The following is a 22,206-nucleotide window of genomic DNA, read 5'->3' as shown; positions in this document are numbered from 1 at the left end:
AATATTAACCGCGTCAGTTTTTAAAGGGAGAAATAATCCAACATGTTCGAATTTTCAAAAAAAAATTATTAGTTATTTTTTAAGAGTTTAACAACCACTTTCACGAACAACAACCACGTCGCTTATATAAGCGAAGTCGCTTATATAAGTGTTCTTTGATCATAAACAAGTGCCGAATGATAATTATTGTACGGCACATAAACCAGTGAATTACTGGCAACCAGTGGATGTATCCGTAATTACATTTAATCACTCGCTTATTAGTAACAGAACAAAGCCATGGGATACCTACCGGCGGTTTTACCTACAGCACTAGATGCTATTTAGCAATATTATATATAATTGCTACCTATAATCTCTTTAGTCTTTTTTATAAATACTTAATATACAATATATTATTTAATGATAAAAGCTTACTATTTATGTGTGTATGTTGAAAAAAAAACAGTAATAATCATTTAAACCCAATGCAGTATAAAACGTGTTTACTAAACGAGTATGAACCCTAATCTACAAGAATAATTCAAATGAACCGTAATCCTTTGCATTACTCTTGCCTATACATTGTAAAATATTTTTCACGAACATGGCACACGGACATAGAGTACTACTTAATATAAACATAAAACTTTAGTAGTCTCCATTTTCCTTACTACTAATGGGCAAAGCATGTAACAAAGTCGTAGGTACCTATGGTTAATACATATTACTGTGGAAAAGATAAAATGCATTCAAGAAATCCGACATGTTTCAAGTATACATATTATGGTCACATTTTGGTTTAAATGAATTATGCATAATAAAATCAAGACTTCAATCACAACAATTACTTAGATTTTAAATTATAAAAACACTGTGAGGTGTGACTATGATTTCGTTTGTTTAAATCGTTTCTATATTGTTAACAGTGAACAGGAAGCAGCAGTGATGAAAGCAAATCCATGGCTATACCATTATTACGCAGTGCAATCGAAACTGCATTATGGCTTAGCATATGAAGCAGCTACCAGAATGTACGGTCCACCGCCGCCTGATATACAAGTATATCCGACTACTATGCAATACGCGCCAACACCACCAGTCTGTATAAATGGAAATCAAGCAGTCATGATGCCGAATTCGAGCCTACAGCCTCATATACCGCACGTGCCGCCACACTTAACACCAATACATTACGCTTATGAAAGGCATGACAACGGTCCAGTTGATTATTCGGTGTCACTTCATGAGAACAGGTATTATTATTATTTAGAATCAATAAGACCATATTCTTATTTGATATAAATGTCATTTTAATGGTTTTTATCGGCAGGATTAAATTCCACAAGCTTAACATTAGTTTTCTATTTCAGATACCATAATTTAAGGATTGATGAATCACGATCACAACCTAGTGCTAAAAGGAAAGCAAAACAATCGGACGATAAAACACCCGTTGCTAATTTGTCTCCACGTTTCTCTGCGTCCAATATTGGAGGTGATACCTTGGTAGCAATAGCAGCAACGTCTATAACCAATAGAAGGCCAGGATCAAAGAATTTTAGCTTAACCGAAACGGAAATGATCGATCAATGGAATCCTAGTCCAACTTGGTCCGAATCGGCATTACAAAAAGTTCCCGATGTTTGTCACCAAGATTTAAGTCCATACGTTACAACTACACCACCAACACCCTCTGGGACGCCGTCGGCATATACGCAGAACTATAGTCATACATTTGTGTTTGATTGGTCACCAGAACAATACGTTCCTCATACTAACAATAGATGTAGCACAGTAACAACGGAAAGTTCCTATCAGCAAACTTGGAATAGAAATCAAAGAATGACATTCGCTAATAGTAATGATAACTCTATCGATGAAAATTGTAATCCTAATAGAATAAGCTTACCTATGAGGGTCAGCCGAACGCCGCCAGAACATAATTCTCTAAGGGAAGGAGAAACTCTTCGAAGGCAAATGGGTGAGTATAAACAAAACAGTATCTCGTTATTAAAAAACGGATTCCCATAAAAACGTTGTGTTACTTTTCACAAATTTTACCTGTGTAAACATTATAAATTATTACTTACTAGCGAGCCATGCAGTTCATTAATACAAAAGATTATAGGATGTAAGTTATTTTATAACCTATAGTACTCAGGAGTTATAAAATAATATATTTATATAATAGTTTTCTACCTGTGTAAAACATTTTAGAATTGGATCATTAGTTCCGGAGATGAACCTCTACATACAAACAATTTTTTCCTTTTTATAATATTAGTATATATAATTGCTACCTATAATCACTATAATTATATATAACTCTTTATCTGAAAACAAACGTAAATATTATATATTTATTTTCTTTAACTGGCTCGTTGGTCTAGACTCTAGTAGGTAGGTCTCGTCCTTATAAGGCTGCTGAACCCGAAGTCCTTATTTGAAAGCCCGCGTTGGTCCAATATAAAGTTATTGAGATTTTTTGTCGAGAAACTCTCAGCACCAGTCTGGAATCTCAAAGTTAGCAGTATTTACATTCCCGAGCCTTGAAAAATACGTAAAACCGTTGGTCGTGCGCATAAACCCTCTCCGGACATGTCGAAAAGAGAGTACAACTGTGCACATATCGATGAACTATGGTATCACCTTCTTATTAACTAGTCTTAGTTGAGATTGGCCGCAATCGCTTAGGAGGACTTTAAATTCATAATCAACCAATCCAACACATTCACATTATTTATTAAATTATTAGGAAAATGTTAAAATAATATTTAAAGTTTTTTAACCATGATACCTTATTACAGATCGTCCGCATCCAGATTCACCGGGTGCCAAAAAGCCTGCGTTATAACTAGTGTTTTCAAATTATAGTATAGATTAATATATTGTTACCTTATACTCTTAGTTATTTAAACTACCCACATATGAGGTAAAAGTTCTGGAACTCTCCTGTGATCTATGTGTTTTTAAGATTATTGTAATATAGTGTAGACACTGTACAAACTTAATGTCACATAAAATGTGAGTAATAGCGTAAATTATGTATATTTTATGTAAATAATTTAAAGATTTTAAAATAATTAAGATACTAGATGTATAGGCAGCTCTTTGAAAATAAAGTATCTGCCGAATTTTTTGTGCAATTGTTAAATGTTCTTTCTATTCTTGTATGAGATGTCTAAATAGAATATAGGCAGAGTGGAAAAATAAATCGTTATACTATATTTCGTTTTAAAAAAAAATTAAATCTATCAAAATTAATATATACGAATAAACAATTTTCCAATTTAAAAAAGCGTTATTGTTAAAAATTAATTCATTTTAATGTATTGTATAAATATTTTTTGGTCATATATACAATTGTACATGACATAATGGTTATAAATACAGCATTATTGTTAAAAGAAAGTATTTTTCACATATGTTTTATAAAAAACACGGAAACAATATGTTTACACATAATATGCATTTTGCATGTCATAAATATGTCTACTTTATCCTGAATCCGTCCGCCATTAGAATTGAAATTATAATTTAGAAATGTATAAATTAAGATTATTTAATTTACTAAATATATTTTTAAATCCCTTCCAATGAAGGGGTATTGTAAATTTATATTGTTAATAGCGAAACAAATGAGAAATTGGTTTTAAAATGAGTATGAAAATAAACAGCAATAATTTAAAACATTGTTTTATTTAACCTTATTTACTAAATTACATTTTATATATCCAACAAACATCACCCAAAAATTAATTACACATTATTCAGGTCTGAGCCTCATATTTCTTAATAAACAAAGGTCCCTTGCAGTATCTTTTCTTCCATATGATGTAGATAAATCATACAATCGTAAGATTAATCCTACATTGAAGTTATCAGGTAATGCCTTTATTAGTGTTGGGATTATTTCACTTGGCATTTTTTGTAGTACTACTTGAGCCCTTTCCTGACCACATTGAACAACATATACCATAAATTCAAATATAAATTGAGTTTGAGGTGTAACATCACCGTTCTTTCCTGCTAGTTGAGAAAATGATTTGTATAAAACATCCAAAGCAGATTGTAGAGGTTCCTTTATTACAATACCAGACATGCTTTGACCTTGAGAATAATACAAAGAATCTGATGTATTGTCATTCATTCTCCTAACTTTACTTGAAGTGGCCATTGTATCTAAATCTTCTGAATCATCGTGTCGACGTTTCCTAGATATGTTGACTCTATTTGATATGCTATGTTCGAGGGATGCATAAATACTGTAAACACAAAGTTTAGCCAAAATTGCTGATTGTGGTTCAACCAACTCATCACATAGCTTAGCATTATACAGATACTGAGGTAAAACATGTAGTAATAATGCTTCTGTGCATTTTTCAATATCTAAGTGAAACATTGCTAAGATAATGTCCACAGATCTGTCTAAATCATCCTGATATCGAAATTTCAACATTTCTTTAATTAAATTTGTTACAAACCATACTGGGCCAGCAGTATTCAGAAGACTCTCAACAATTTGAGTGGCATCAATGTGTAAGTATCCTCTGGTTTTAATATCTTCCCATACAGATTGAAGCTGTTCCAAGATGGGTTGCTTAGACACAATACAATGAGTAAACGGCACAACTTTAGATTTTGGCACCAGAGGTGGATGGATGTCATACTGCATCTTTCGTACTATTTGACACATCAATATGGCTCTCTCTTTAAAATTATCAATTTGGGCCAATTCAACTTCACTTGGTGGTGATAGAAACATCTGAACCATATTTAAAGGTTTTATGTATGCATCTTGATGTACAACATTAATATATGAACAGAGCCACACTGAAGCACATACAGCTAATGAAGTCATTTTTTGTCTTAAAGAATCTAACATACGCTTGACATCAGCAGACGAAATTGATCCTTGTTCCCATGCAAATAAAATCTCTTTTATAACTCCACATACATTAGTACATAAATCATGAGGTTTAAGGTTTGTATTCTTGAAATCAAAATCTGGTGCACTGAGATGATGGATAAATATGTCCATAAGTTGTAAGTCACATTTTTGTAATATTTGCTCTGGTGATTTATGAACTCCTTTGTGTACCATACAGTCTCTAACCCATTGTTCAAAAAAGGAATCTCCATTTTCTTCAAGAACAGCATCAACTCCATAATCTTGGACGATAGAGCAAAGAATTAAAAATGAAAGATCAAAGATGTAGACTTTTGACTGAGATGCTCCTTTCTCACTAGCTGTTAGAAGAGCAAATTCATTAAACTTGATTAATCTTGACACAAATAATTTCAGTTTTCCCTCTACTGTGGCAACAGGTAGAATAGTGTCTAAAGTAGTACCCCCTACAATTTGACAAAGCATTACATATAAAGAATCTTGAGTTTTATGGAAATCTCCTCCCATAGTTTTGAGCATTCCAGCTAATGTTGGTTCCGCACGGGTTATAAATGACAGCACAGACCCTTGAAGACCTGTTGGTTCTAACTTTTGTAGTTTAATATCCTTACTTTCTCTTTTTTGGTTGAAATATGCAAGTTGAGTCTCTGATATTACGTTAAGTTTAACTAAGGGCTCCAATAAAGATACAACACTATTGCAAGAATTCTTAGCATCAACAACATCAAGAAGTGGAGTGCCTTGTAGCAGTTTTTCAAAAGCTTCCACTACCTCTACAGAATAATCACCATCTTTATTAGTAGTACCACAAGTATTATGAAGATAGTTAATAACTTGAGGCAATTTTAGAAATGTGAATGCAGCCCACAAAGCCTGTTTAGATGCATCTTTACTGGCATCATTTAAGGAAATGAAACATGCTCTGATTAATTCACAATACAGTCTTGATAACGGATAACTCTTAATTCTTTGTATCATCATTAGCTGGCTAGCTAATTGTTGCATATCGGCACTGGGGTTTGCCAAAACATTGACGGCTATTAAGGCTTGCAGACAATGTGTGACCGTCTCTGGTTTAGTATTTAGTGGAGCTATCTTATCAATATCCATATTACATATCTTTTGCAAAGTGTCATGTATTGTAACTGGTGCTTTAAATTGAGTATTCATCATCATGAAAGCTGTAATCTCCTGACATTTCTTTGTAACTTCATTAAACTCATCTGGATCATTTTGCTTAGCTAGATAAAACATAGACAATAGAAAGTCCGAATGAACAATTGAATTGAGGAGTGTTGTAGATTTTTCCAAAAGTTCTTGGCTCTGTATTGGATTTGATGATGGATATTTACTTAATGAATAATGATAGACTTGGAGTAACCATAAGATGATAGATGATACAGCAAAAGCCAGTATTTCTTCTTCCATTTTGCTACGACATGTAATACTGTCAAGAAAACCCTCGAGAAATTCTAAGAGACTTAAAATGCAGTGAGGTTTATGAAAGGCATCGAATTTGGCTATTCTTTGCAATACAGCAGCATATGAAACTAAATGTGATGCCAAGGAATGTTTAAGATATGATATGACCAATTGGTTAGCACCACAACCCACCATAGCTTGTTGAAGAATACAATCAGCCAGGTTATACAAGTCTCCACTGACACCTCTTGGAAGAATAGTTTTGATATTTATGCCCCATTGGATATCAGTCCACCTTTCACGCCAAGCTTTTAAAATTAAAGCCTTAAGAGAGCTTGTTTTACTGGTCATTTTAGAAGCATCCATTTTCACCATCTTTCTGTGCCACTTTGATAAAAATATTTATGTTTCTTTAACACAATCATGCGGAACTCAGTTTAACTTTACTTATACTTAATGTTTTATGTTCTTATAAACTGCTCAAATATAATTCATTATTTGACTAAATATTGATTTAAAAAAACATCACAAATCACAATTATACTTTTAAGATTTTGACACTTATAAAACATTTGACGTTTCGTGTCAAATAAACCACAGATTAATATTTTGTCATTCAATTAAAATAGAGTTTAATATGATTTTCGGTTTTAAGTAAAAAAAAGTAAAACCTTTGTAAAAATATGATTGCTCTATCATTTACTAACACAATGCCATGGCATTAAAATATGTATTTATAAAACGCATAACGAAACATATTCAACATAAGAAAATTGGATAACGTCAAACTTCAAAGTCAAACTCACATGTTTTATTAGTAAACATTGTTTTCGCTTCGTTAAAAACTGTATATTTAAACGATAAAAAATGAGTTTTAGAAACTATAAGAGTAAAATAGACGAAGGTGATACAGTGATCCTCTATTTAAGTAATAATCTTCATGCTATAGAAGTCAAACCGGAAATAAAAAATAAAAAAGGTGAAATGGTTGAGAATGTTTACCAAACAACATTTGGTGCTTTAAAGGTTAGAAATCTTATAGGAGTTGATTACGGCAGTAGAGTAAGTATTATTTATTTAATTTTTTTAAGATAAACCTCAATAATATTATTGTTAATATCAAACTATGACTAGATTCATAAAAATTCTACAACAACAAATTCAATTAATAATATATAAACATTATTAAGAATATTACATTTTTAAATAATTAATCCTATCTATAAAATTCCATAAATACAGGTAGACCTATCAAAAGGCTGGGGGCATGTATTGCAACCTACACCAGAGTCATGGTCTCTTACACTCCCACACCGGACTCAAATTATTTACACTCCTGACATTAGCATGATAATGTTACAGTTAGATTTGGTCCCAGGGAGCGTTGTCATCGAAGCTGGTATTTATCTTTTTAAACTTATATTATATAGAAAGTAAGGAAAACTTGTGTACTTAATCTATATATTCATTGAACAATATTTAAAAAAAACTCACATACTTATAAGGTAAAGTAAAAGTTGTTTTCTTATTGAGCATTCAAAGCATATTCCACAACCCTCCTCTAATGCTGATGGATATACATGGGCAGGAATTTTATCCGAGTCAAAAAAATAAAATAAAATAAAGAATCCATAGTGATGTTTCATTGTATGAATTAAGATATTACCTATATCATAAAAACAAAAATAATATTTATAATATTTAATTATTATATTTTACCAAAGTTAAAGCTTATTCTAAATGTACACAATTGATTTATAGGAAATAAATTAATATATTACAAGTAAGAAATAAAAGTTTACATTGCAATGAGTTTGAATACTCAAAACATATATTCATTTGGTAATGTAAAAGAAAAATAAATTATAACATAAAAAATCGACACTAATGATAAAATTATTCGATTTATTTCAAAATATTATGTTTTTTGTTTTATTGTTGGTAAATTTAAATGAAATATTAACAAACATTTTCACTATAATTCATTGTAATAAATTTATGAAGCCATCAAATTGAAGTCTTATTATCATATATTTTAAACAGGTACTGGTAGTGGTTCTTTAACGCATGCCCTGATACGCCGCATTCGGCCACACGGCCATGTGTATACATTCGACTTTCATGATCACAGAGCAAAAGTTGCACAAGAAGAATTTGATGACCATGGACTGGCAGAATTTGTTACGGTAAGTTTATTTATATTATATGAATCTGTTCAGCTAACGGCAATCTAGTAAATTGTACAAAAAAAAATGTGATGCAGTGGTACTATAATACATACAAAATATATTTATAAAAACTACATAATCTGAGATATGTTGTTCAAATGTTTGGTGAAAATTTCTTGAGGTCATAGTAGGACTCTTTCAATTTTGACAAATATTAAGATATTTTAACTAAACGGGATGATTATTATATTATAATATTCTAATTATATTATCATTGTAAATTGATACAGACAGATTAAAATAACACGTCACATAAGACGCGTACCCTGTAAATATTCGGTATAGCGACAATGCTGAACAGTTCGACATTTCTAGCTATGTTGATATAGAAGTATATGTATAGTGATACATACTCTTATTCTGTCGGTACTTAGTGTCCTGCACGATACGATGAACGAATGAATGAACGATACGATGAACTGCCCTTAAAGACGTAATAAATTACCAAATTAAGCACTAGAATCTTGAAAACGTTATCCCTGATTTTATTAATTGCTTAATACATTTTTATGAAATGGAAAAAATACTATTTGGTTAAAATACTATGGCTGACATTTATATAAAAATATTTAAAGAAATGTCAGCCATGCTGGTAAATCAATATCGCTGATAGACACGCAATAATATAAACTACGGTGTAAAAATGATCTACGATGTTCGTTCTCTTGCGCGTAATAATAATTACACGGACTATATCATCATAAAAAATTGATCATAACGATACGAAATATTGCTGTTGGGCGATAGAAGTACAAGTTATTGGGTGATTCTCCACTACCATACTGAAAACTTTCAACCCCAAAATTCTCTCTTTCCATCAATAATTTGACATTCGAAAGAGAAAGACAGCTCCACTATAGTAGTTGTTTCAGAAAAATATCTAATACTTGGACAAAATCGTTAATATCATCGAATAGTAATAATGTAATATTATCATTTAAATGGTCGATTTTATCGACATTGTAACAGAGCATGAAGAACATTAGTATTTTATTTTTTTAATGGTAGACAATGACCTACTTCATTATGCCTAATATGTTTATAATATTTTCGTTAAATACCGAGTAACTAATTTAAAGCGTTTTGAGTAAGACACTAATTTTTATTATCTTTTATTTGTTTCAATATTATTTAAATCTTTTTTTATTAGGCACGACACAGAGATGTGTTAGCAGAAGGTTTTGGAGATGAACTCAGTGGAAAGGCAGATGCAGTATTTTTGGATCTACCCAGCCCGTGGTCTGGAATTCCTCATGCTGTCGTTGCTATAAAGAATGAAGGTGAGAATCATTTTCAATCCATATTCAAATAATTTAATAAAACAAAATCGATCATTTCTTTATATCTGTGTATAATTATAGTCTTAGCAGAAACCATTAATCAAATAACTTCCCAAGAATCGAATAAATGAAGTATATTGCGTGATTATTTATTTAAATACTTAATTTAGATGCAAATTGAATCCAAACGAATCCTTTTATAGCTCTAAACTATTTATCGGGTCCTTAATCTTTAATAAAGCCATAAACTACAATATCCTCCGATTAAAATAACAATAAATGCCGCACCTATATTATAGCACCAATAATTGTAAATGCAACGCTATCAACATGTTCTAAATAACAGTTAATGTTATATATAAATATACTATAGAAGATATAAAAAGAGGACTAGAATGATAGTTCTTGTGAAGAAAGAAAATTAAAATTTTGAAAAACGAATAACCAAAGTTTATAGAATATTTACGGCTTTACTTATATGTTATTTAGTGGGTCATTAGTTAAAATATGCTGTCTTGTTCTTTCGAATGTAAAATCAATGATGACAGAAAGAGACAAGTCGGTGTTTAACTAAACAAACGTTTATAAGCAGGAAAAAGTCGTTGTATTCAATTTCAGTTTAATATGACTGAGTTTTTCATGATGTTATACGTCGTAAGGAATACATGTCGTAAAAAAATACAAGTATGTGTATTTATGCAATAGTCATACAGGATGCCATTTTTAACTATATTTTTAAACATGAATTTTCTTATTAGTATATAATAATTTACCGCGTCATCATTGTAAATTTAATATTTATTTTACGATTACAACCCTAGAACGTAGTAGTCGCAAAATAGCGACGTGGATACCGTTTCTCGTCTCGATACAATTTGTATAGCATACATACAAAACTGTAATGCAATACTTAAATTCACAATACATGAAACAAATCACATTCGTAAAGCTAACGAAAGCAACCATCTAGATAAAGATAAACTATCGCGGCAGGAAACTACAGATCCTTATAAATCGACAGAATCGATTGCAATCTGATTACCCAGTGTCGATTATACCGATCCGCTTGTAAGTTATTCGATTCTATTCATTAAACATGCTAGTGGTGAACTAGATAACGAATTTAAAATCGATTCATTGAGTTGAGAGTCGTTTAACCTTAGCTCTCATGATAGGGTTGCGGATATTATAAATATTTTTATCTTATTCGATACTGTTTTTACCACAGTAAACTTCAACAATAGCTTTGCTTGGAAATGATAAACATCCAATACAATAAATGAATAGTTGAATGAAATCTGAACAGATTAAGCCTCTGACTCCTTTCGTATTTTATATTTATTTATTTGCTCCCATATATGTTCCGTATATGTATCGATCCGATATACACCCCCCACCAAGTACTGATTTTCTCGTAACATGTCAGATGTCATCGTTGAAGTGAGTCGACACGATGAAAACAATTTAATTCTTAATAGAAAATTATAATCAATTCAGTTACTTATATCGTTTTCCAAAACTATCATTAACCTAAACTACACGTACCATGTATAGAAAATTCATATTTTTCTTTTGACTAACTTTAATTATTTCTTTAATACTCACTGTATACCCCTGCACATTATTACATATGTATTAAACGAATATAAATCAAACAACTTAACCTTAACAATCACTATGTTTTAATTAAAGGCCTTAATAAAGATTAATTGTGTTTATACTTGACTAGGCGTGTACCCGACGGTATATCCAATCGGAAACATTATTTCATCCTTAATACCTACTTAAAGGATACATTTTCGAAAGCGCTATAACGACTGGCTTTCATAAACGAATGCTTTTATATATTTCTATACTTCAAACTTCATAAACAACGAATTTCACTGTCTCAGGTAATTAATTTTCAACTATACTTTAACATCTACCTTAAACTTTTTAAAAGAAGTATACATACCGATTTTCATATTTCTAACATCAGAAGTGACGTCATCCACTATTTAACCCTAATAGGAAATTTTAAAACTCATTCCTAATGATCACCTAGAACGTTCCTTTGCAGATAAGGAATTCCGGTGCAAAATTGCATTTCCGTAGACCCACTGGTTTAGGATGAACGTTGTATGTCAATCAGTCATTTTAAAAACTTTACGCAGTGGATTACGTACTCATATTTAAAATTCATTATCAAAATTAAAAAAATATATTTGGTGACAGTTATTTTTAGATATGAAAGTTTAGGCTGTCAGTCATTTAAAATTTTATTAAGTAGATTCTACATTTAACGTGAAATTTGACATTTACTCTACACGCAATACCTATGCAACAGCGCCAAAGAACAAAATACTTTTTTTAACCCTGCTAAGAAAATTAGTCTCAAATTACATGTAATTTTAACGATTTTTCTCATAAACAGGAGTATTTGCTACTTCCGATTATTGTTTTCATTGGAGTTAATAAGTAAGTAGAGAATAGGTATTGTTACTTACAGAGCCTTATGCCCAACCTACCCACCATAACGTCATAGATAAAAACCATTTACTCGTCAATCATTTAAATGCCAAAAAGTAATCATTTGGATTTCTGTGTAACTACAAGGGACAAGGGTATGCGATCCATTGTTATTACAGATACCAGAGACACTATGTCACCAAAACTATTTTCAGCGGTACTTGAACAAATTATCAGAAAACTGAATTTGGAACATCTTGGGATTAATGTAAACGATTGACTGAGATTTGCTGATGACATTGTGCTCTTCGCCAAAACTTTTGAAGATATAAGTACAATGATAAGTGAACTTGCGATTGAAAGTAATAAAGTAGGTTTAAAACTGAACCCAGAAAAAACTAAAATAATGACAAATGGAAATAAAAGTGCAATACAACTAGAACATACGGAAATTAATTACACAGATGAATACATCTATTTGGGGCAGCTAATATCTCAACGAGAGCCTATGCAAAAGGAAGTTGAGAGACGAATCACTAATGGCTGGAAGAGGTACTGGGGACTAAAAGAAGCTATGAAAGACAAAACTCCATGAAAGCATGAAAATCAAATTATTTAATACATGTATATTACCTGTTCTCATGTACGGCTGCCAATCATGGACACTGACTCAAAAAATGACAAATAAGCTTGCAACCTGTCAATATGCAATGGAGAGGAGTATGCTCAACATTAAGAAATTCGATAGAGTGCAAAACCACGATATTAGAAACAAGACAATATCTATTGATATTACATTAAAAATAAAACGACTTAAATGGAGATGGGCAGGGCACACACTGAGAGGCCAAGATAAATGGAGTAAAAGAGAAACCGTTTGGTATCCTAGAGAAGGTAAGCGAACGAGAGGTAGACCTCAGAAAACATGGGATGGTGACATAAAACAAGTGGCAGGAGTGACGTGGAGTAGAGTGGCTCAGGAACGAGCCGAATGGAAAAGGTTGGAAGAGGTCTTTGCCGATTGGCAGACGGATCTGCAAACGATAAATAAACAAGAAATGTTGGAAAATATATTTTACAACATTTGTTGTTTATTTATCTATTATCAAGTAATTGCTAGATTAATATTATTTTTATGTAACACTTTTTGTAGTTTAAGTTTGATATGTTGTTTTCTATGATCCGAATAAAGGGCTATATTATTATTATATAATTTAAAATGTATAATTGCCAACCCTATATTGTTGTGCCTAATTGGTAGATCCTTATAAAATCTAGATACGCATCTCTCAAGCCGCTCACAAACAAATGACACATTTTGTTATTTATCCTTGAAGGCTTTTAGCTGCCCTATTGTTATTTGACAGCGAGTTTTTAAGCCATGATGTAATATACTATTGTAAATGAAGTATTTCAGTAATTGCCTACTAAATACTGTTAAGAGACATTCTTAATTCAAATTGTAACCAAGTGACTTACATACTAATATAATTAATGCAAATGTAAGTTTGTTTGTTTAGCTTTTACGTCTCAACTGCTTAACTGATCATCATTAAATTTTGCATGCTTGTGCGTGTTGTCAGGGTTACCAAAAACGACATAAGATATCCTGATGCTTGAGGAGTACCAACCCTTATATTTCTCAGTGCCTGACAAAGGCCTCTCCTATTAATAAACTAATTCCACCACGTGGCTCTACTTGGGTGGAATTTTTATTTGAAACTTGAATATTTTTTTAAGTGTTTAGTGTTGAGTACGAGATCAATTAGAAACTCAGACGAGGTCACCACCATTAACTTTTCATGAAACCCAGATTTGAACCAGCGAAATTCGGTTATGATAGATTCACTCGTTTTAACCATTGAGTCATCTCGACTTTACGTTATGTTTTATCACAAACAAATAAATAAAACAATCTTAATAGTACTACTATTAATACAGCTTACTACCAATTATAAATTAAAGCTTAATTATATTGTCACAGTAAAATATCCCAGGGTTAACTCTGGGAATACACTATATTAGGCTACTGTCCTAATAACGATTAACGATTAATCGTTCTTAAGACAGTGCCCTAATAAGACCATCCTAGGAAAATGGCTTCGAATTTAAGACGCCCTATTTATATCCCTTCGGGAGAAAACTTTATGTACAAAGCGAATGTTAAAAGTCATTGAACGATTTCTAATACGTCTACTTTGTGATTTTAATGAGTTTTATTTATTTATATATCATATTTATACTTATATATAGCTTGGTGGCCTCTATTGGCTCTAATACAAAATGTGTATGTAATTAAAAATAAAAAATAACATTTTTTAAAATAAAAGGGAGTTAATATTAAATGAACATTAATTTGATTTATGTGTGTGTGTAATTACCCAACATTTACTTGATTTCAACGCTTGTAATAGGTAATGTACCACGCATTACAATCTATATTATAAAGATAGAAAACTTGTACGGTTGAACGCGTTAATCACAGGAACTACTAGACTGATTTAAATAATACTTTTCCCGTTAGGACCGTCTAATAACATTATTATATAACTTTGTGACACTCCCATAAGGAGTGTGTGAATGTGGCAAACTATAAAATAGGTACGTAAATTCAAATTTTATGGAACTAAAATCGCGGTGCACATTTAATAATAATTATAAGTTAAAACTCAATTTCGTATTCATAATAATATATCAAAAATTTATAAAGATATAATATTTTGAACGCATAATATGTTGAATACGTAACATAGTTTTATATACTGAAATCAGACGCAATACACGGACGTAATTACGGTTATATGACATTCACAATTAAGCTTAATAAATCGACACATATATAATACAATAAAGTAAATATTCTTCTTATAAATATGGAGGATTTGTATCTTCGAACGCGACAATCTAGAACCTTATCAGATCACTCTTGTTTTGTTTATTCGTCTGTCATAACATTTCTTTGGAATATCATATTATTATGAGTTCGGTGATCTAATCAACTGTGTGGAGTAAATAAAAAAAGTGATAAATAATTTATATTACGAATATTATAAATTTGATAACTTGGATGGATCCGGGATGTTTTATACAACGACTGAACGGATCGGAATGAAACGTGACACTAAGATAAATTACAGTCTTGGTTAGCATACAGGTTACTTTTTATCTCTAACGCATGCATATATCCTACCCGCACCATAGGTGAAGCTGTGGCTCGAAATATAAAAAATCGGTAGTATAAAAAGAAGTTAAACTGACATCACGTGTAAATATAAAATAATACGCGGCTGATTTTATGTGACATGGTTTTCTCTATCATTATAATATTAAGTCTATTTTAAAGTAGCTTAGACCTCTCGACTTCGTTTTCCAATTAAGTATAAAACACTATTGTAAATTATTATTTATAGTTATATTTGTAGTTCACAGGTTTAAGTGTCTTAAATAATATTTCTAAACGTATTCGAATTATTCAACTCACATTGTAAACATATTGATACAATAGTCGTTAAATATATATCACAGGCGTATCTAACAAGACTTTCGGTACACTATGATTTCAATAGCCTTATTTATCGTCCGTCGACCGTTGTCCAAATATGTCTTATTAATAAATGGTTCGTCGACACACTGATGGTCTGAGCTAACAATGTAATCTTTGTAAACCTCATTCATACACCTAATGTATACAAATGGATATTACAGTTCATTTTACTATGGTTAATTATACATAGGATTGGATTGTATTCTAACTTATAGGCGATACTTTATATCCTCTGACAGTTTGTTCGCTTTCGTAAGAATATTAGAAAGTCTGTCTACAGCTTTAGAGACACTGAAATGTTTTTATGATTCAAGTTTTCATGCTTCGATATTCTCTCATAAGATACAAGCTAGATATGCGCGAATTTTATACTGAAATCGGAACGTTAAATAATTCCTGGTATGTACAAAACATTTTAATCAAAGGAATGCGCATTCCACAAAAAGGCATTTAATGATACCCAAGCACTATTACTAGCACTTACTAAGTGTCCGGCCGTAATCGCAGCATTTAGTACACTTACAAATGTCTGGTCTTGGAACATGACATATCAATGTAACTGAGCCCTCTCCCATGGTGGTCTAGACGCAGAACGAACGAAAGTCTAATAAGACAGCCCCTTGCCTCAGCTGTCTCGGTTAGGACGTTATCTTCAACTGAAAAATAGCACCTTTTGTGCTTAAACCAAACGAACTGGCCTTTACAAGGGTTACGAATTTTAGCGCAGCTTTGTATCTTTTTGTTGAACTCATAATGTACTGAGGATAGATTAGTTTCTTATTTTTTATGTTTTAAATTATATATTTTGCATTTGTAAGTTAGTAAGTAGTTAAATCTGTTTTGAAAAAGATTATGATATTGATCCCAAATAAGAAAATGCTTAATTTATGTTTATGATTCACTAATCCGCGTTGAAGTAATTTGATGAAATTAGTTCCAAGCGAGAGTTTTATCTCGAGAAGACAGGTCTTTTACCACACGTGGGATATTACTTACTATTTGTGGGACATTTGACATTGCGTACTTTTATTATAAACAATTAACCTGAACAGTATTTCATACCATTGTATTTAGTAGTTCTTTATAATAACAAAGTCCCATCTCCAAAAGAGTAATATGCGCAATGTGTTAGATAAATCAGAAGAATACTTTTGTAATTATAATTATTATTTTAATATATTAATAATAGCCGAAGTACATATGTGTGTATATATAAGTATATATGTGTGTGTACACTACACATCACATCGTCAATCCGTGAAATACAAATGGAATATTTTTTTCAATGACAGAAATATATTTTTAAAAAAGTGGCTGTGACATATGGACAGACAGATAGACATAACGAATCTATAAGGGTTCCGTTTTTTGCCATTTGGTTACAGAACTATAAAAAGAATAAAATTCAAATAAAGAACTAATTCTATTTTAGCTAAAATTATGTTTTATTGTGTTTAAATATGACGTTGCTTATTCTCTTCCAGTTCATTACATACATACATGCATTAGCGGCCTGTAAATTTCCCACTGCTGGGCTAAGGCCTCCTCTCCCTTTGAGGAGAAGGTTTGGAGCATAGTGTGGTGGAATAACCACGCTGCTCCAATCTTGTTCATTAACTGTAAATATTATAATGTGATATATGTATATATTAAAGGAAATATTTTTACAAAATATATTAATAATAGAATTAACACTGTTTAATTTTCGTTACGATAACATTACTCAATGCGTAATCGAGTATCAAATCACCGAGACCAAGTAAATTCATTCAACTTTAAATAAATGTCTGCAGCAAGAATTGCAAGTGTAAGTTATAAATCAACATCGTAACTATCATCATGACTCCGCCAATCTCGGAACTGGTCAACTGTCAACACTTTACCGATAACTGACAATATTATCGTCTCGCACTCTGTGGTCATTCAATGCAATTATACACGAACAATTATAAAACCTGAAAGAACATTTAAGTTCCATTTTTAAATAAATTAACCGTTACTAATATTCGAAAGAGCAGATCACTTTTGTTTTTTGTTAATCGCTGGGTGCAATATTTACTCGTTTTTAGGTGTGGCCTCTAGGCAGCGTAGGTGTGTTAATATATTTTTGAGATATCCGTAAATTCCATAGATAATTTTAACCAATGTAGTAAAAACATTGTATGTTTTGAGAAATGTTATATATTCTACCGCCAAATAACAGTACACTGTATTGTTGTGTTCCGGTTAGAAGGGTGAGTGAGCCAGTGTAATCACAGGCACAAGGGACATAACATCTTAGTTCCCAAGGTGGGTGGCGCATAGGTGATGTAAGGAATGGTTAATATTTCTTACAGCGCCTTTGTCTATGGGCGGTGGTGACCACTTACCATCAGGTGGCCCATATGCTCGTCCGCCAACCAATACCATAAAAAAAAATTAAAAAAAATGTTCTAATAACAAAAAACGGTATGTCATTGTAAAAAAAACATGACTTAGTATTCCTTGTTTTTTATATATGATATATCGTATAATTGTATATGCTTATTATATAAAAAGCAGTTAAATATTTGCTTAGAAATTAATATAAAATGATTGACATAGGTATCGGAGACAAATTTAGATACTCAGTATTAGTAAGCTGTAATTCGTCATTTTGGTTAGGTTATTTATCGTTCTACTAATTGGTGTGATTATAACAATTCAATACATATAGCCTATCTAAAATTTTATAGGTTTGTCTGTTTTTAATAGACTTACTACTTCCTTATTTTATTTTTTTTAATTTAATTAAAACACAGTTCGAAATGAACCAATTCCGCTAAAACACGAAGCGATAAATTAGCTAACGCAACATTCCCAACGCGTTTAATTATTATCAAATCCTACAATTACAGATAACGATCAAGGAATTGTCGAAAATATTTCATACATATTTCTCGCACCCCTGCAGGGGACTCGATTCGCATACTTGGACGATAACAATCTTATATCCTTGTTACTTTCCAAATACATGTCATAAGTGTAATAGCCACATGATAGGCTGTCCCCTCGGGCGCTACTCGGCCAGCGTTCTAAGACAAACATATCAAATCACTCGCGTCTAAACGATTAATCTTTATGTTTATTGTTATAAGAACTATTACTGCTTAATTGGACTTTCCACTGCCGAATTCATTGATTTGTAAATGTTTTCGAAATACAACATCGTTCCATCCAATTTTTAAAACATTTGCCATTAAATTTTGAACCCTAATTCAAACAGGTTAAGTCTTCGTTACTATTTACTCAGTGTAGGTTGATCGTTGGCAGTGTTTGCGCTACTAAATCAAATAGTGGTCAATTAAGATAAAGCTCAGAACGACAGCCATGGACAATAGAGCATATGACTAATACAGCGTTTTGTTTGCTTAACTGAATTACAACTGGACCGGCCGATAGTTGATAGAATGTCTATTAATAATGAATTTGTTTAATGTTTTCTATATTAGTTCCAGTTATACTAATCGTTTAAAAATAGTAGTTAGTTAGTTGCGTCGTCCATATATTGATTTAATTTATTTATGCTGTAATATATTTATAGCAAAAATTTATCAGATATACTCAAATAAATGTTTTAGATGTTCAAGGGATACACTATGATCCTTGTGGTAATGGTGATATGGTTTGATTTTTTCAAATTTTATAACATTCCTTTTATACGTACACCATTTTATTACCAAACAGTATATAATATATTTATATTACATATAATATATTGCTGTGTTTTAGTTTGAAGCCGAATGAGCTAGTGTAAATACAGGCACATAAGACTTAAAAACGTACATATTGGATTTAATTTATAATTTCTACTGCGCCTGTAAAAAATAAAAAATAAACTTTTGTCAGTTTGTCTGTCATCTTTGCCTAACAAGATACACACAGAGATACATTCACAGGACGTTGGAAAATATAAAACAGATAACTACGTATTAATCTAGTGACACGCACTCGATAAAATCAGTAAATAGTGTCACAGCTAAAGTATGTAAGGCGTGACGATAAATTGTTTTAATTAAAACACAATTAATCGTTAGGAATTATAATAAAATTCGTTGTTAATGATAACAACATATTACGGAATTAATAGGCTTATTTATAAAGCGAGAAAATGTATTCTATAGAAAATCTATTAATTTATTGTAGCCGTAATAATAGTGGCGGCCTTTTGTCTATTAATGTTCAACTTCAGGAAGTACTAGTAATAACATGAATGAATATGATCGATACAGTAAAATCATTGCATAAACTTAAGCAAAATAAAAAAATATAGTAATAGACTGTTAATGTACTGGGCAGACATCCCGTTAAGGTAAGGTTTGGCGCTTATTCCACCTTGCTGCTCCGCTGCAGTTTGGTGTGAGTAATAAAGCATGAATGACAAGGTCTATGACATAACACATAAAATAATACAGATATAAGTGAAAAGCTGCAAACCAGGCTTTTGTCAATTCAGTATAATTTGTTAAAGAGTGGAAAGAATGTAAATGGGACTAAAGGCCTTATTGATGTGGAATAAATGTATCATAATTAAAAAGAGAGTAAAAAGAACAATTGAATTGTAAGACATCTTTTTTTAAAGAAAAAACCCTATTGCTCGATGAAATGATACTTTTTTTAGAAAGGTATCAATAATAAACTTCGAACAGAAGTTTATTTAGTTTCAGATTAATCTCGATCTGAATCGAACAATATTTTAATCGTAGTTAAAATTAAACCCTGGGTTACCCTTCAAACCGGAACACAATAATACAGAGTATACTGCTTGATGATAGAATATATGAATACGTTTAGTAGGTAGTACCTACACAGACGGGCCTGTGCCAAGTCATACCACCAATATACATAAACTGTAATATATTATGTATGTGTTTAGTACTAATAGTCACAGCTTCCCCAACAGAATATTAAGAACAATTTTTGTGTAATCCCTAAAATGTTTACCCATGATAATATTTAGACATTTTCAATTTATTTGCTTTATATTTTAGTCTCTAAGCCTTTTAATTAAGTCAAGTTATTTTATATTATATTACTTACTTTGTAGGCCTCGTACCCTCCTGAGTATGTACAAGATGGTCAATATTTATTACAGTGTCGACGTCTGTATAAATTTATATAATGTTTCACAATTAAAATAGGAGTAAACGCCAAATAAATAATTAAAACTCAAATATAATGTTAGTTCTAGTTAATGAAAAAGGTTATCATATCATTTAACACAATTAAATGAAGGGAATTCATAAATTTCTTATTAAATAGATAACAAAATGACATATTTGTCTTGTCGTGGGGCAATATTTTCGCTATGATTGTCATAATGCAAAAGTTATGTTTTGTGTCTGGGTCTCATTGCTTTTAGGTCACTGGTTTATTTACGATACTAGGTTTAATTTATTGCATGGTGTTATCTACGTACGTATTTTATCGTCAACTAAATCGAATTCCATATTTGTGATTGATTATATATAGTTTTTGTAAATTATTAATCGTATCACCAATATCGAATCGATGACTCAAAACAGAATCGGTGATCAAAGTTACATAAGAACATTTTTTATTGCGATGCAAAAATATGCGACAGTTCTACATCAACTTCAAAGGTCTTCGCTATAAATAAATTTTAAAAAAAGTTAGTTACCTAGCTTTTATAACAAATAAACTTACAATGAAAAACACATTAATAAGAACATAGCTATAATAATATATATGAAACTACTAAATTCGGGAGTCTCAGTTATCTCTAACATTGTTTAAACAATTAAACAAGACTGTATTTTCGTCAACCAGTTTATCTTTCCCCCGATTGATATATTGCTACAACTTAAATCCAACCAAGCTATCACAGCCTATCATAACTTCCATGGCTGTTTTACATAAGACAAGAACCAGAACAATCGGTCCGTGGCACGATAATAACTAAAGTATAAAATTAATACAGACGTCAGACTCCTTTCTACGACCCTTCGCCTTGACTCGCCGCTCCCTGCATACCGCACACGTCACTATATTGGTTACGTAGATAGCTATGTATACGTTGGTACGTGTCTGGCACGCGCCGATTGATTATGGTAATGCTTATTTGAAAACATTTATTATCTGTCATACACTGATTAATTTTAAAAAAAATGTATTTGAATTTCGAATTCCTATTTTTATTTTTGTTTAGAAGTTTGTCATAAAGCTCGGTTCAATTGCTATTTACTCATATTTAGTAAGTATACAACAAAATATATTTTAACCTGTATGTTAACATAAAATGCATTAAAAGTTTGATTCAATTTTATATCTAAACTTTGAAATGATTCATAAACCGATTCAAACGTAGATTTAATTTACAGCGTATAAAATAATAATTTACAATAAGCCCTTAGC

General features: G+C 31.3%; 3 protein-coding genes across 3 annotated transcripts in view; 2 read left to right on the top strand and 1 right to left on the bottom strand.

Moving 5' to 3' along the window:
* LOC113401575 (PAS domain-containing protein cky-1-like) overlaps positions 1 to 3,672 on the top strand; it is a 129,367-nt gene extending 125,695 nt beyond the window's left edge. The window contains exons 10-12 of the mRNA XM_026641545.2: positions 909 to 1,235; positions 1,353 to 1,963; positions 2,790 to 3,672. Coding sequence (XP_026497330.1) covers positions 909 to 1,235; positions 1,353 to 1,963; positions 2,790 to 2,836 — 985 coding nt within the window. The 3' untranslated portion in view covers positions 2,837 to 3,672. The remainder of the gene's footprint in view (positions 1 to 908; positions 1,236 to 1,352; positions 1,964 to 2,789) is intronic.
* On the bottom strand, positions 3,663 to 6,849 carry LOC113401574 (mediator of RNA polymerase II transcription subunit 24). Its single transcript, XM_026641544.2, has one exon. It carries the CDS (start codon positions 6,686 to 6,688, stop codon positions 3,749 to 3,751), a length of 2,940 nt encoding a protein of 979 aa, XP_026497329.1. The 5' UTR covers positions 6,689 to 6,849; the 3' UTR covers positions 3,663 to 3,748.
* A 244-nt stretch (positions 6,850 to 7,093) lies between these two features.
* Positions 7,094 to 22,206, top strand: part of LOC113401578 (tRNA (adenine(58)-N(1))-methyltransferase catalytic subunit TRMT61A) — a 57,715-nt gene continuing 42,602 nt past the window's right edge. Inside the window, exons 1-4 of the mRNA XM_026641547.2 lie at positions 7,094 to 7,375; positions 7,556 to 7,712; positions 8,357 to 8,499; positions 9,692 to 9,821. Coding sequence (XP_026497332.2) covers positions 7,181 to 7,375; positions 7,556 to 7,712; positions 8,357 to 8,499; positions 9,692 to 9,821 — 625 coding nt within the window. The 5' untranslated portion in view covers positions 7,094 to 7,180. The remainder of the gene's footprint in view (positions 7,376 to 7,555; positions 7,713 to 8,356; positions 8,500 to 9,691; positions 9,822 to 22,206) is intronic.

Source organism: Vanessa tameamea, chromosome 20, assembly GCF_037043105.1.
Source record: "Vanessa tameamea isolate UH-Manoa-2023 chromosome 20, ilVanTame1 primary haplotype, whole genome shotgun sequence".
NCBI classification, from domain to species: Eukaryota; Metazoa; Arthropoda; class Insecta; order Lepidoptera; family Nymphalidae; genus Vanessa; species Vanessa tameamea.
The sequence above is the reverse complement of the archived record's forward strand: the minus strand, read 5'-3'. Positions and strand labels throughout refer to the sequence as shown.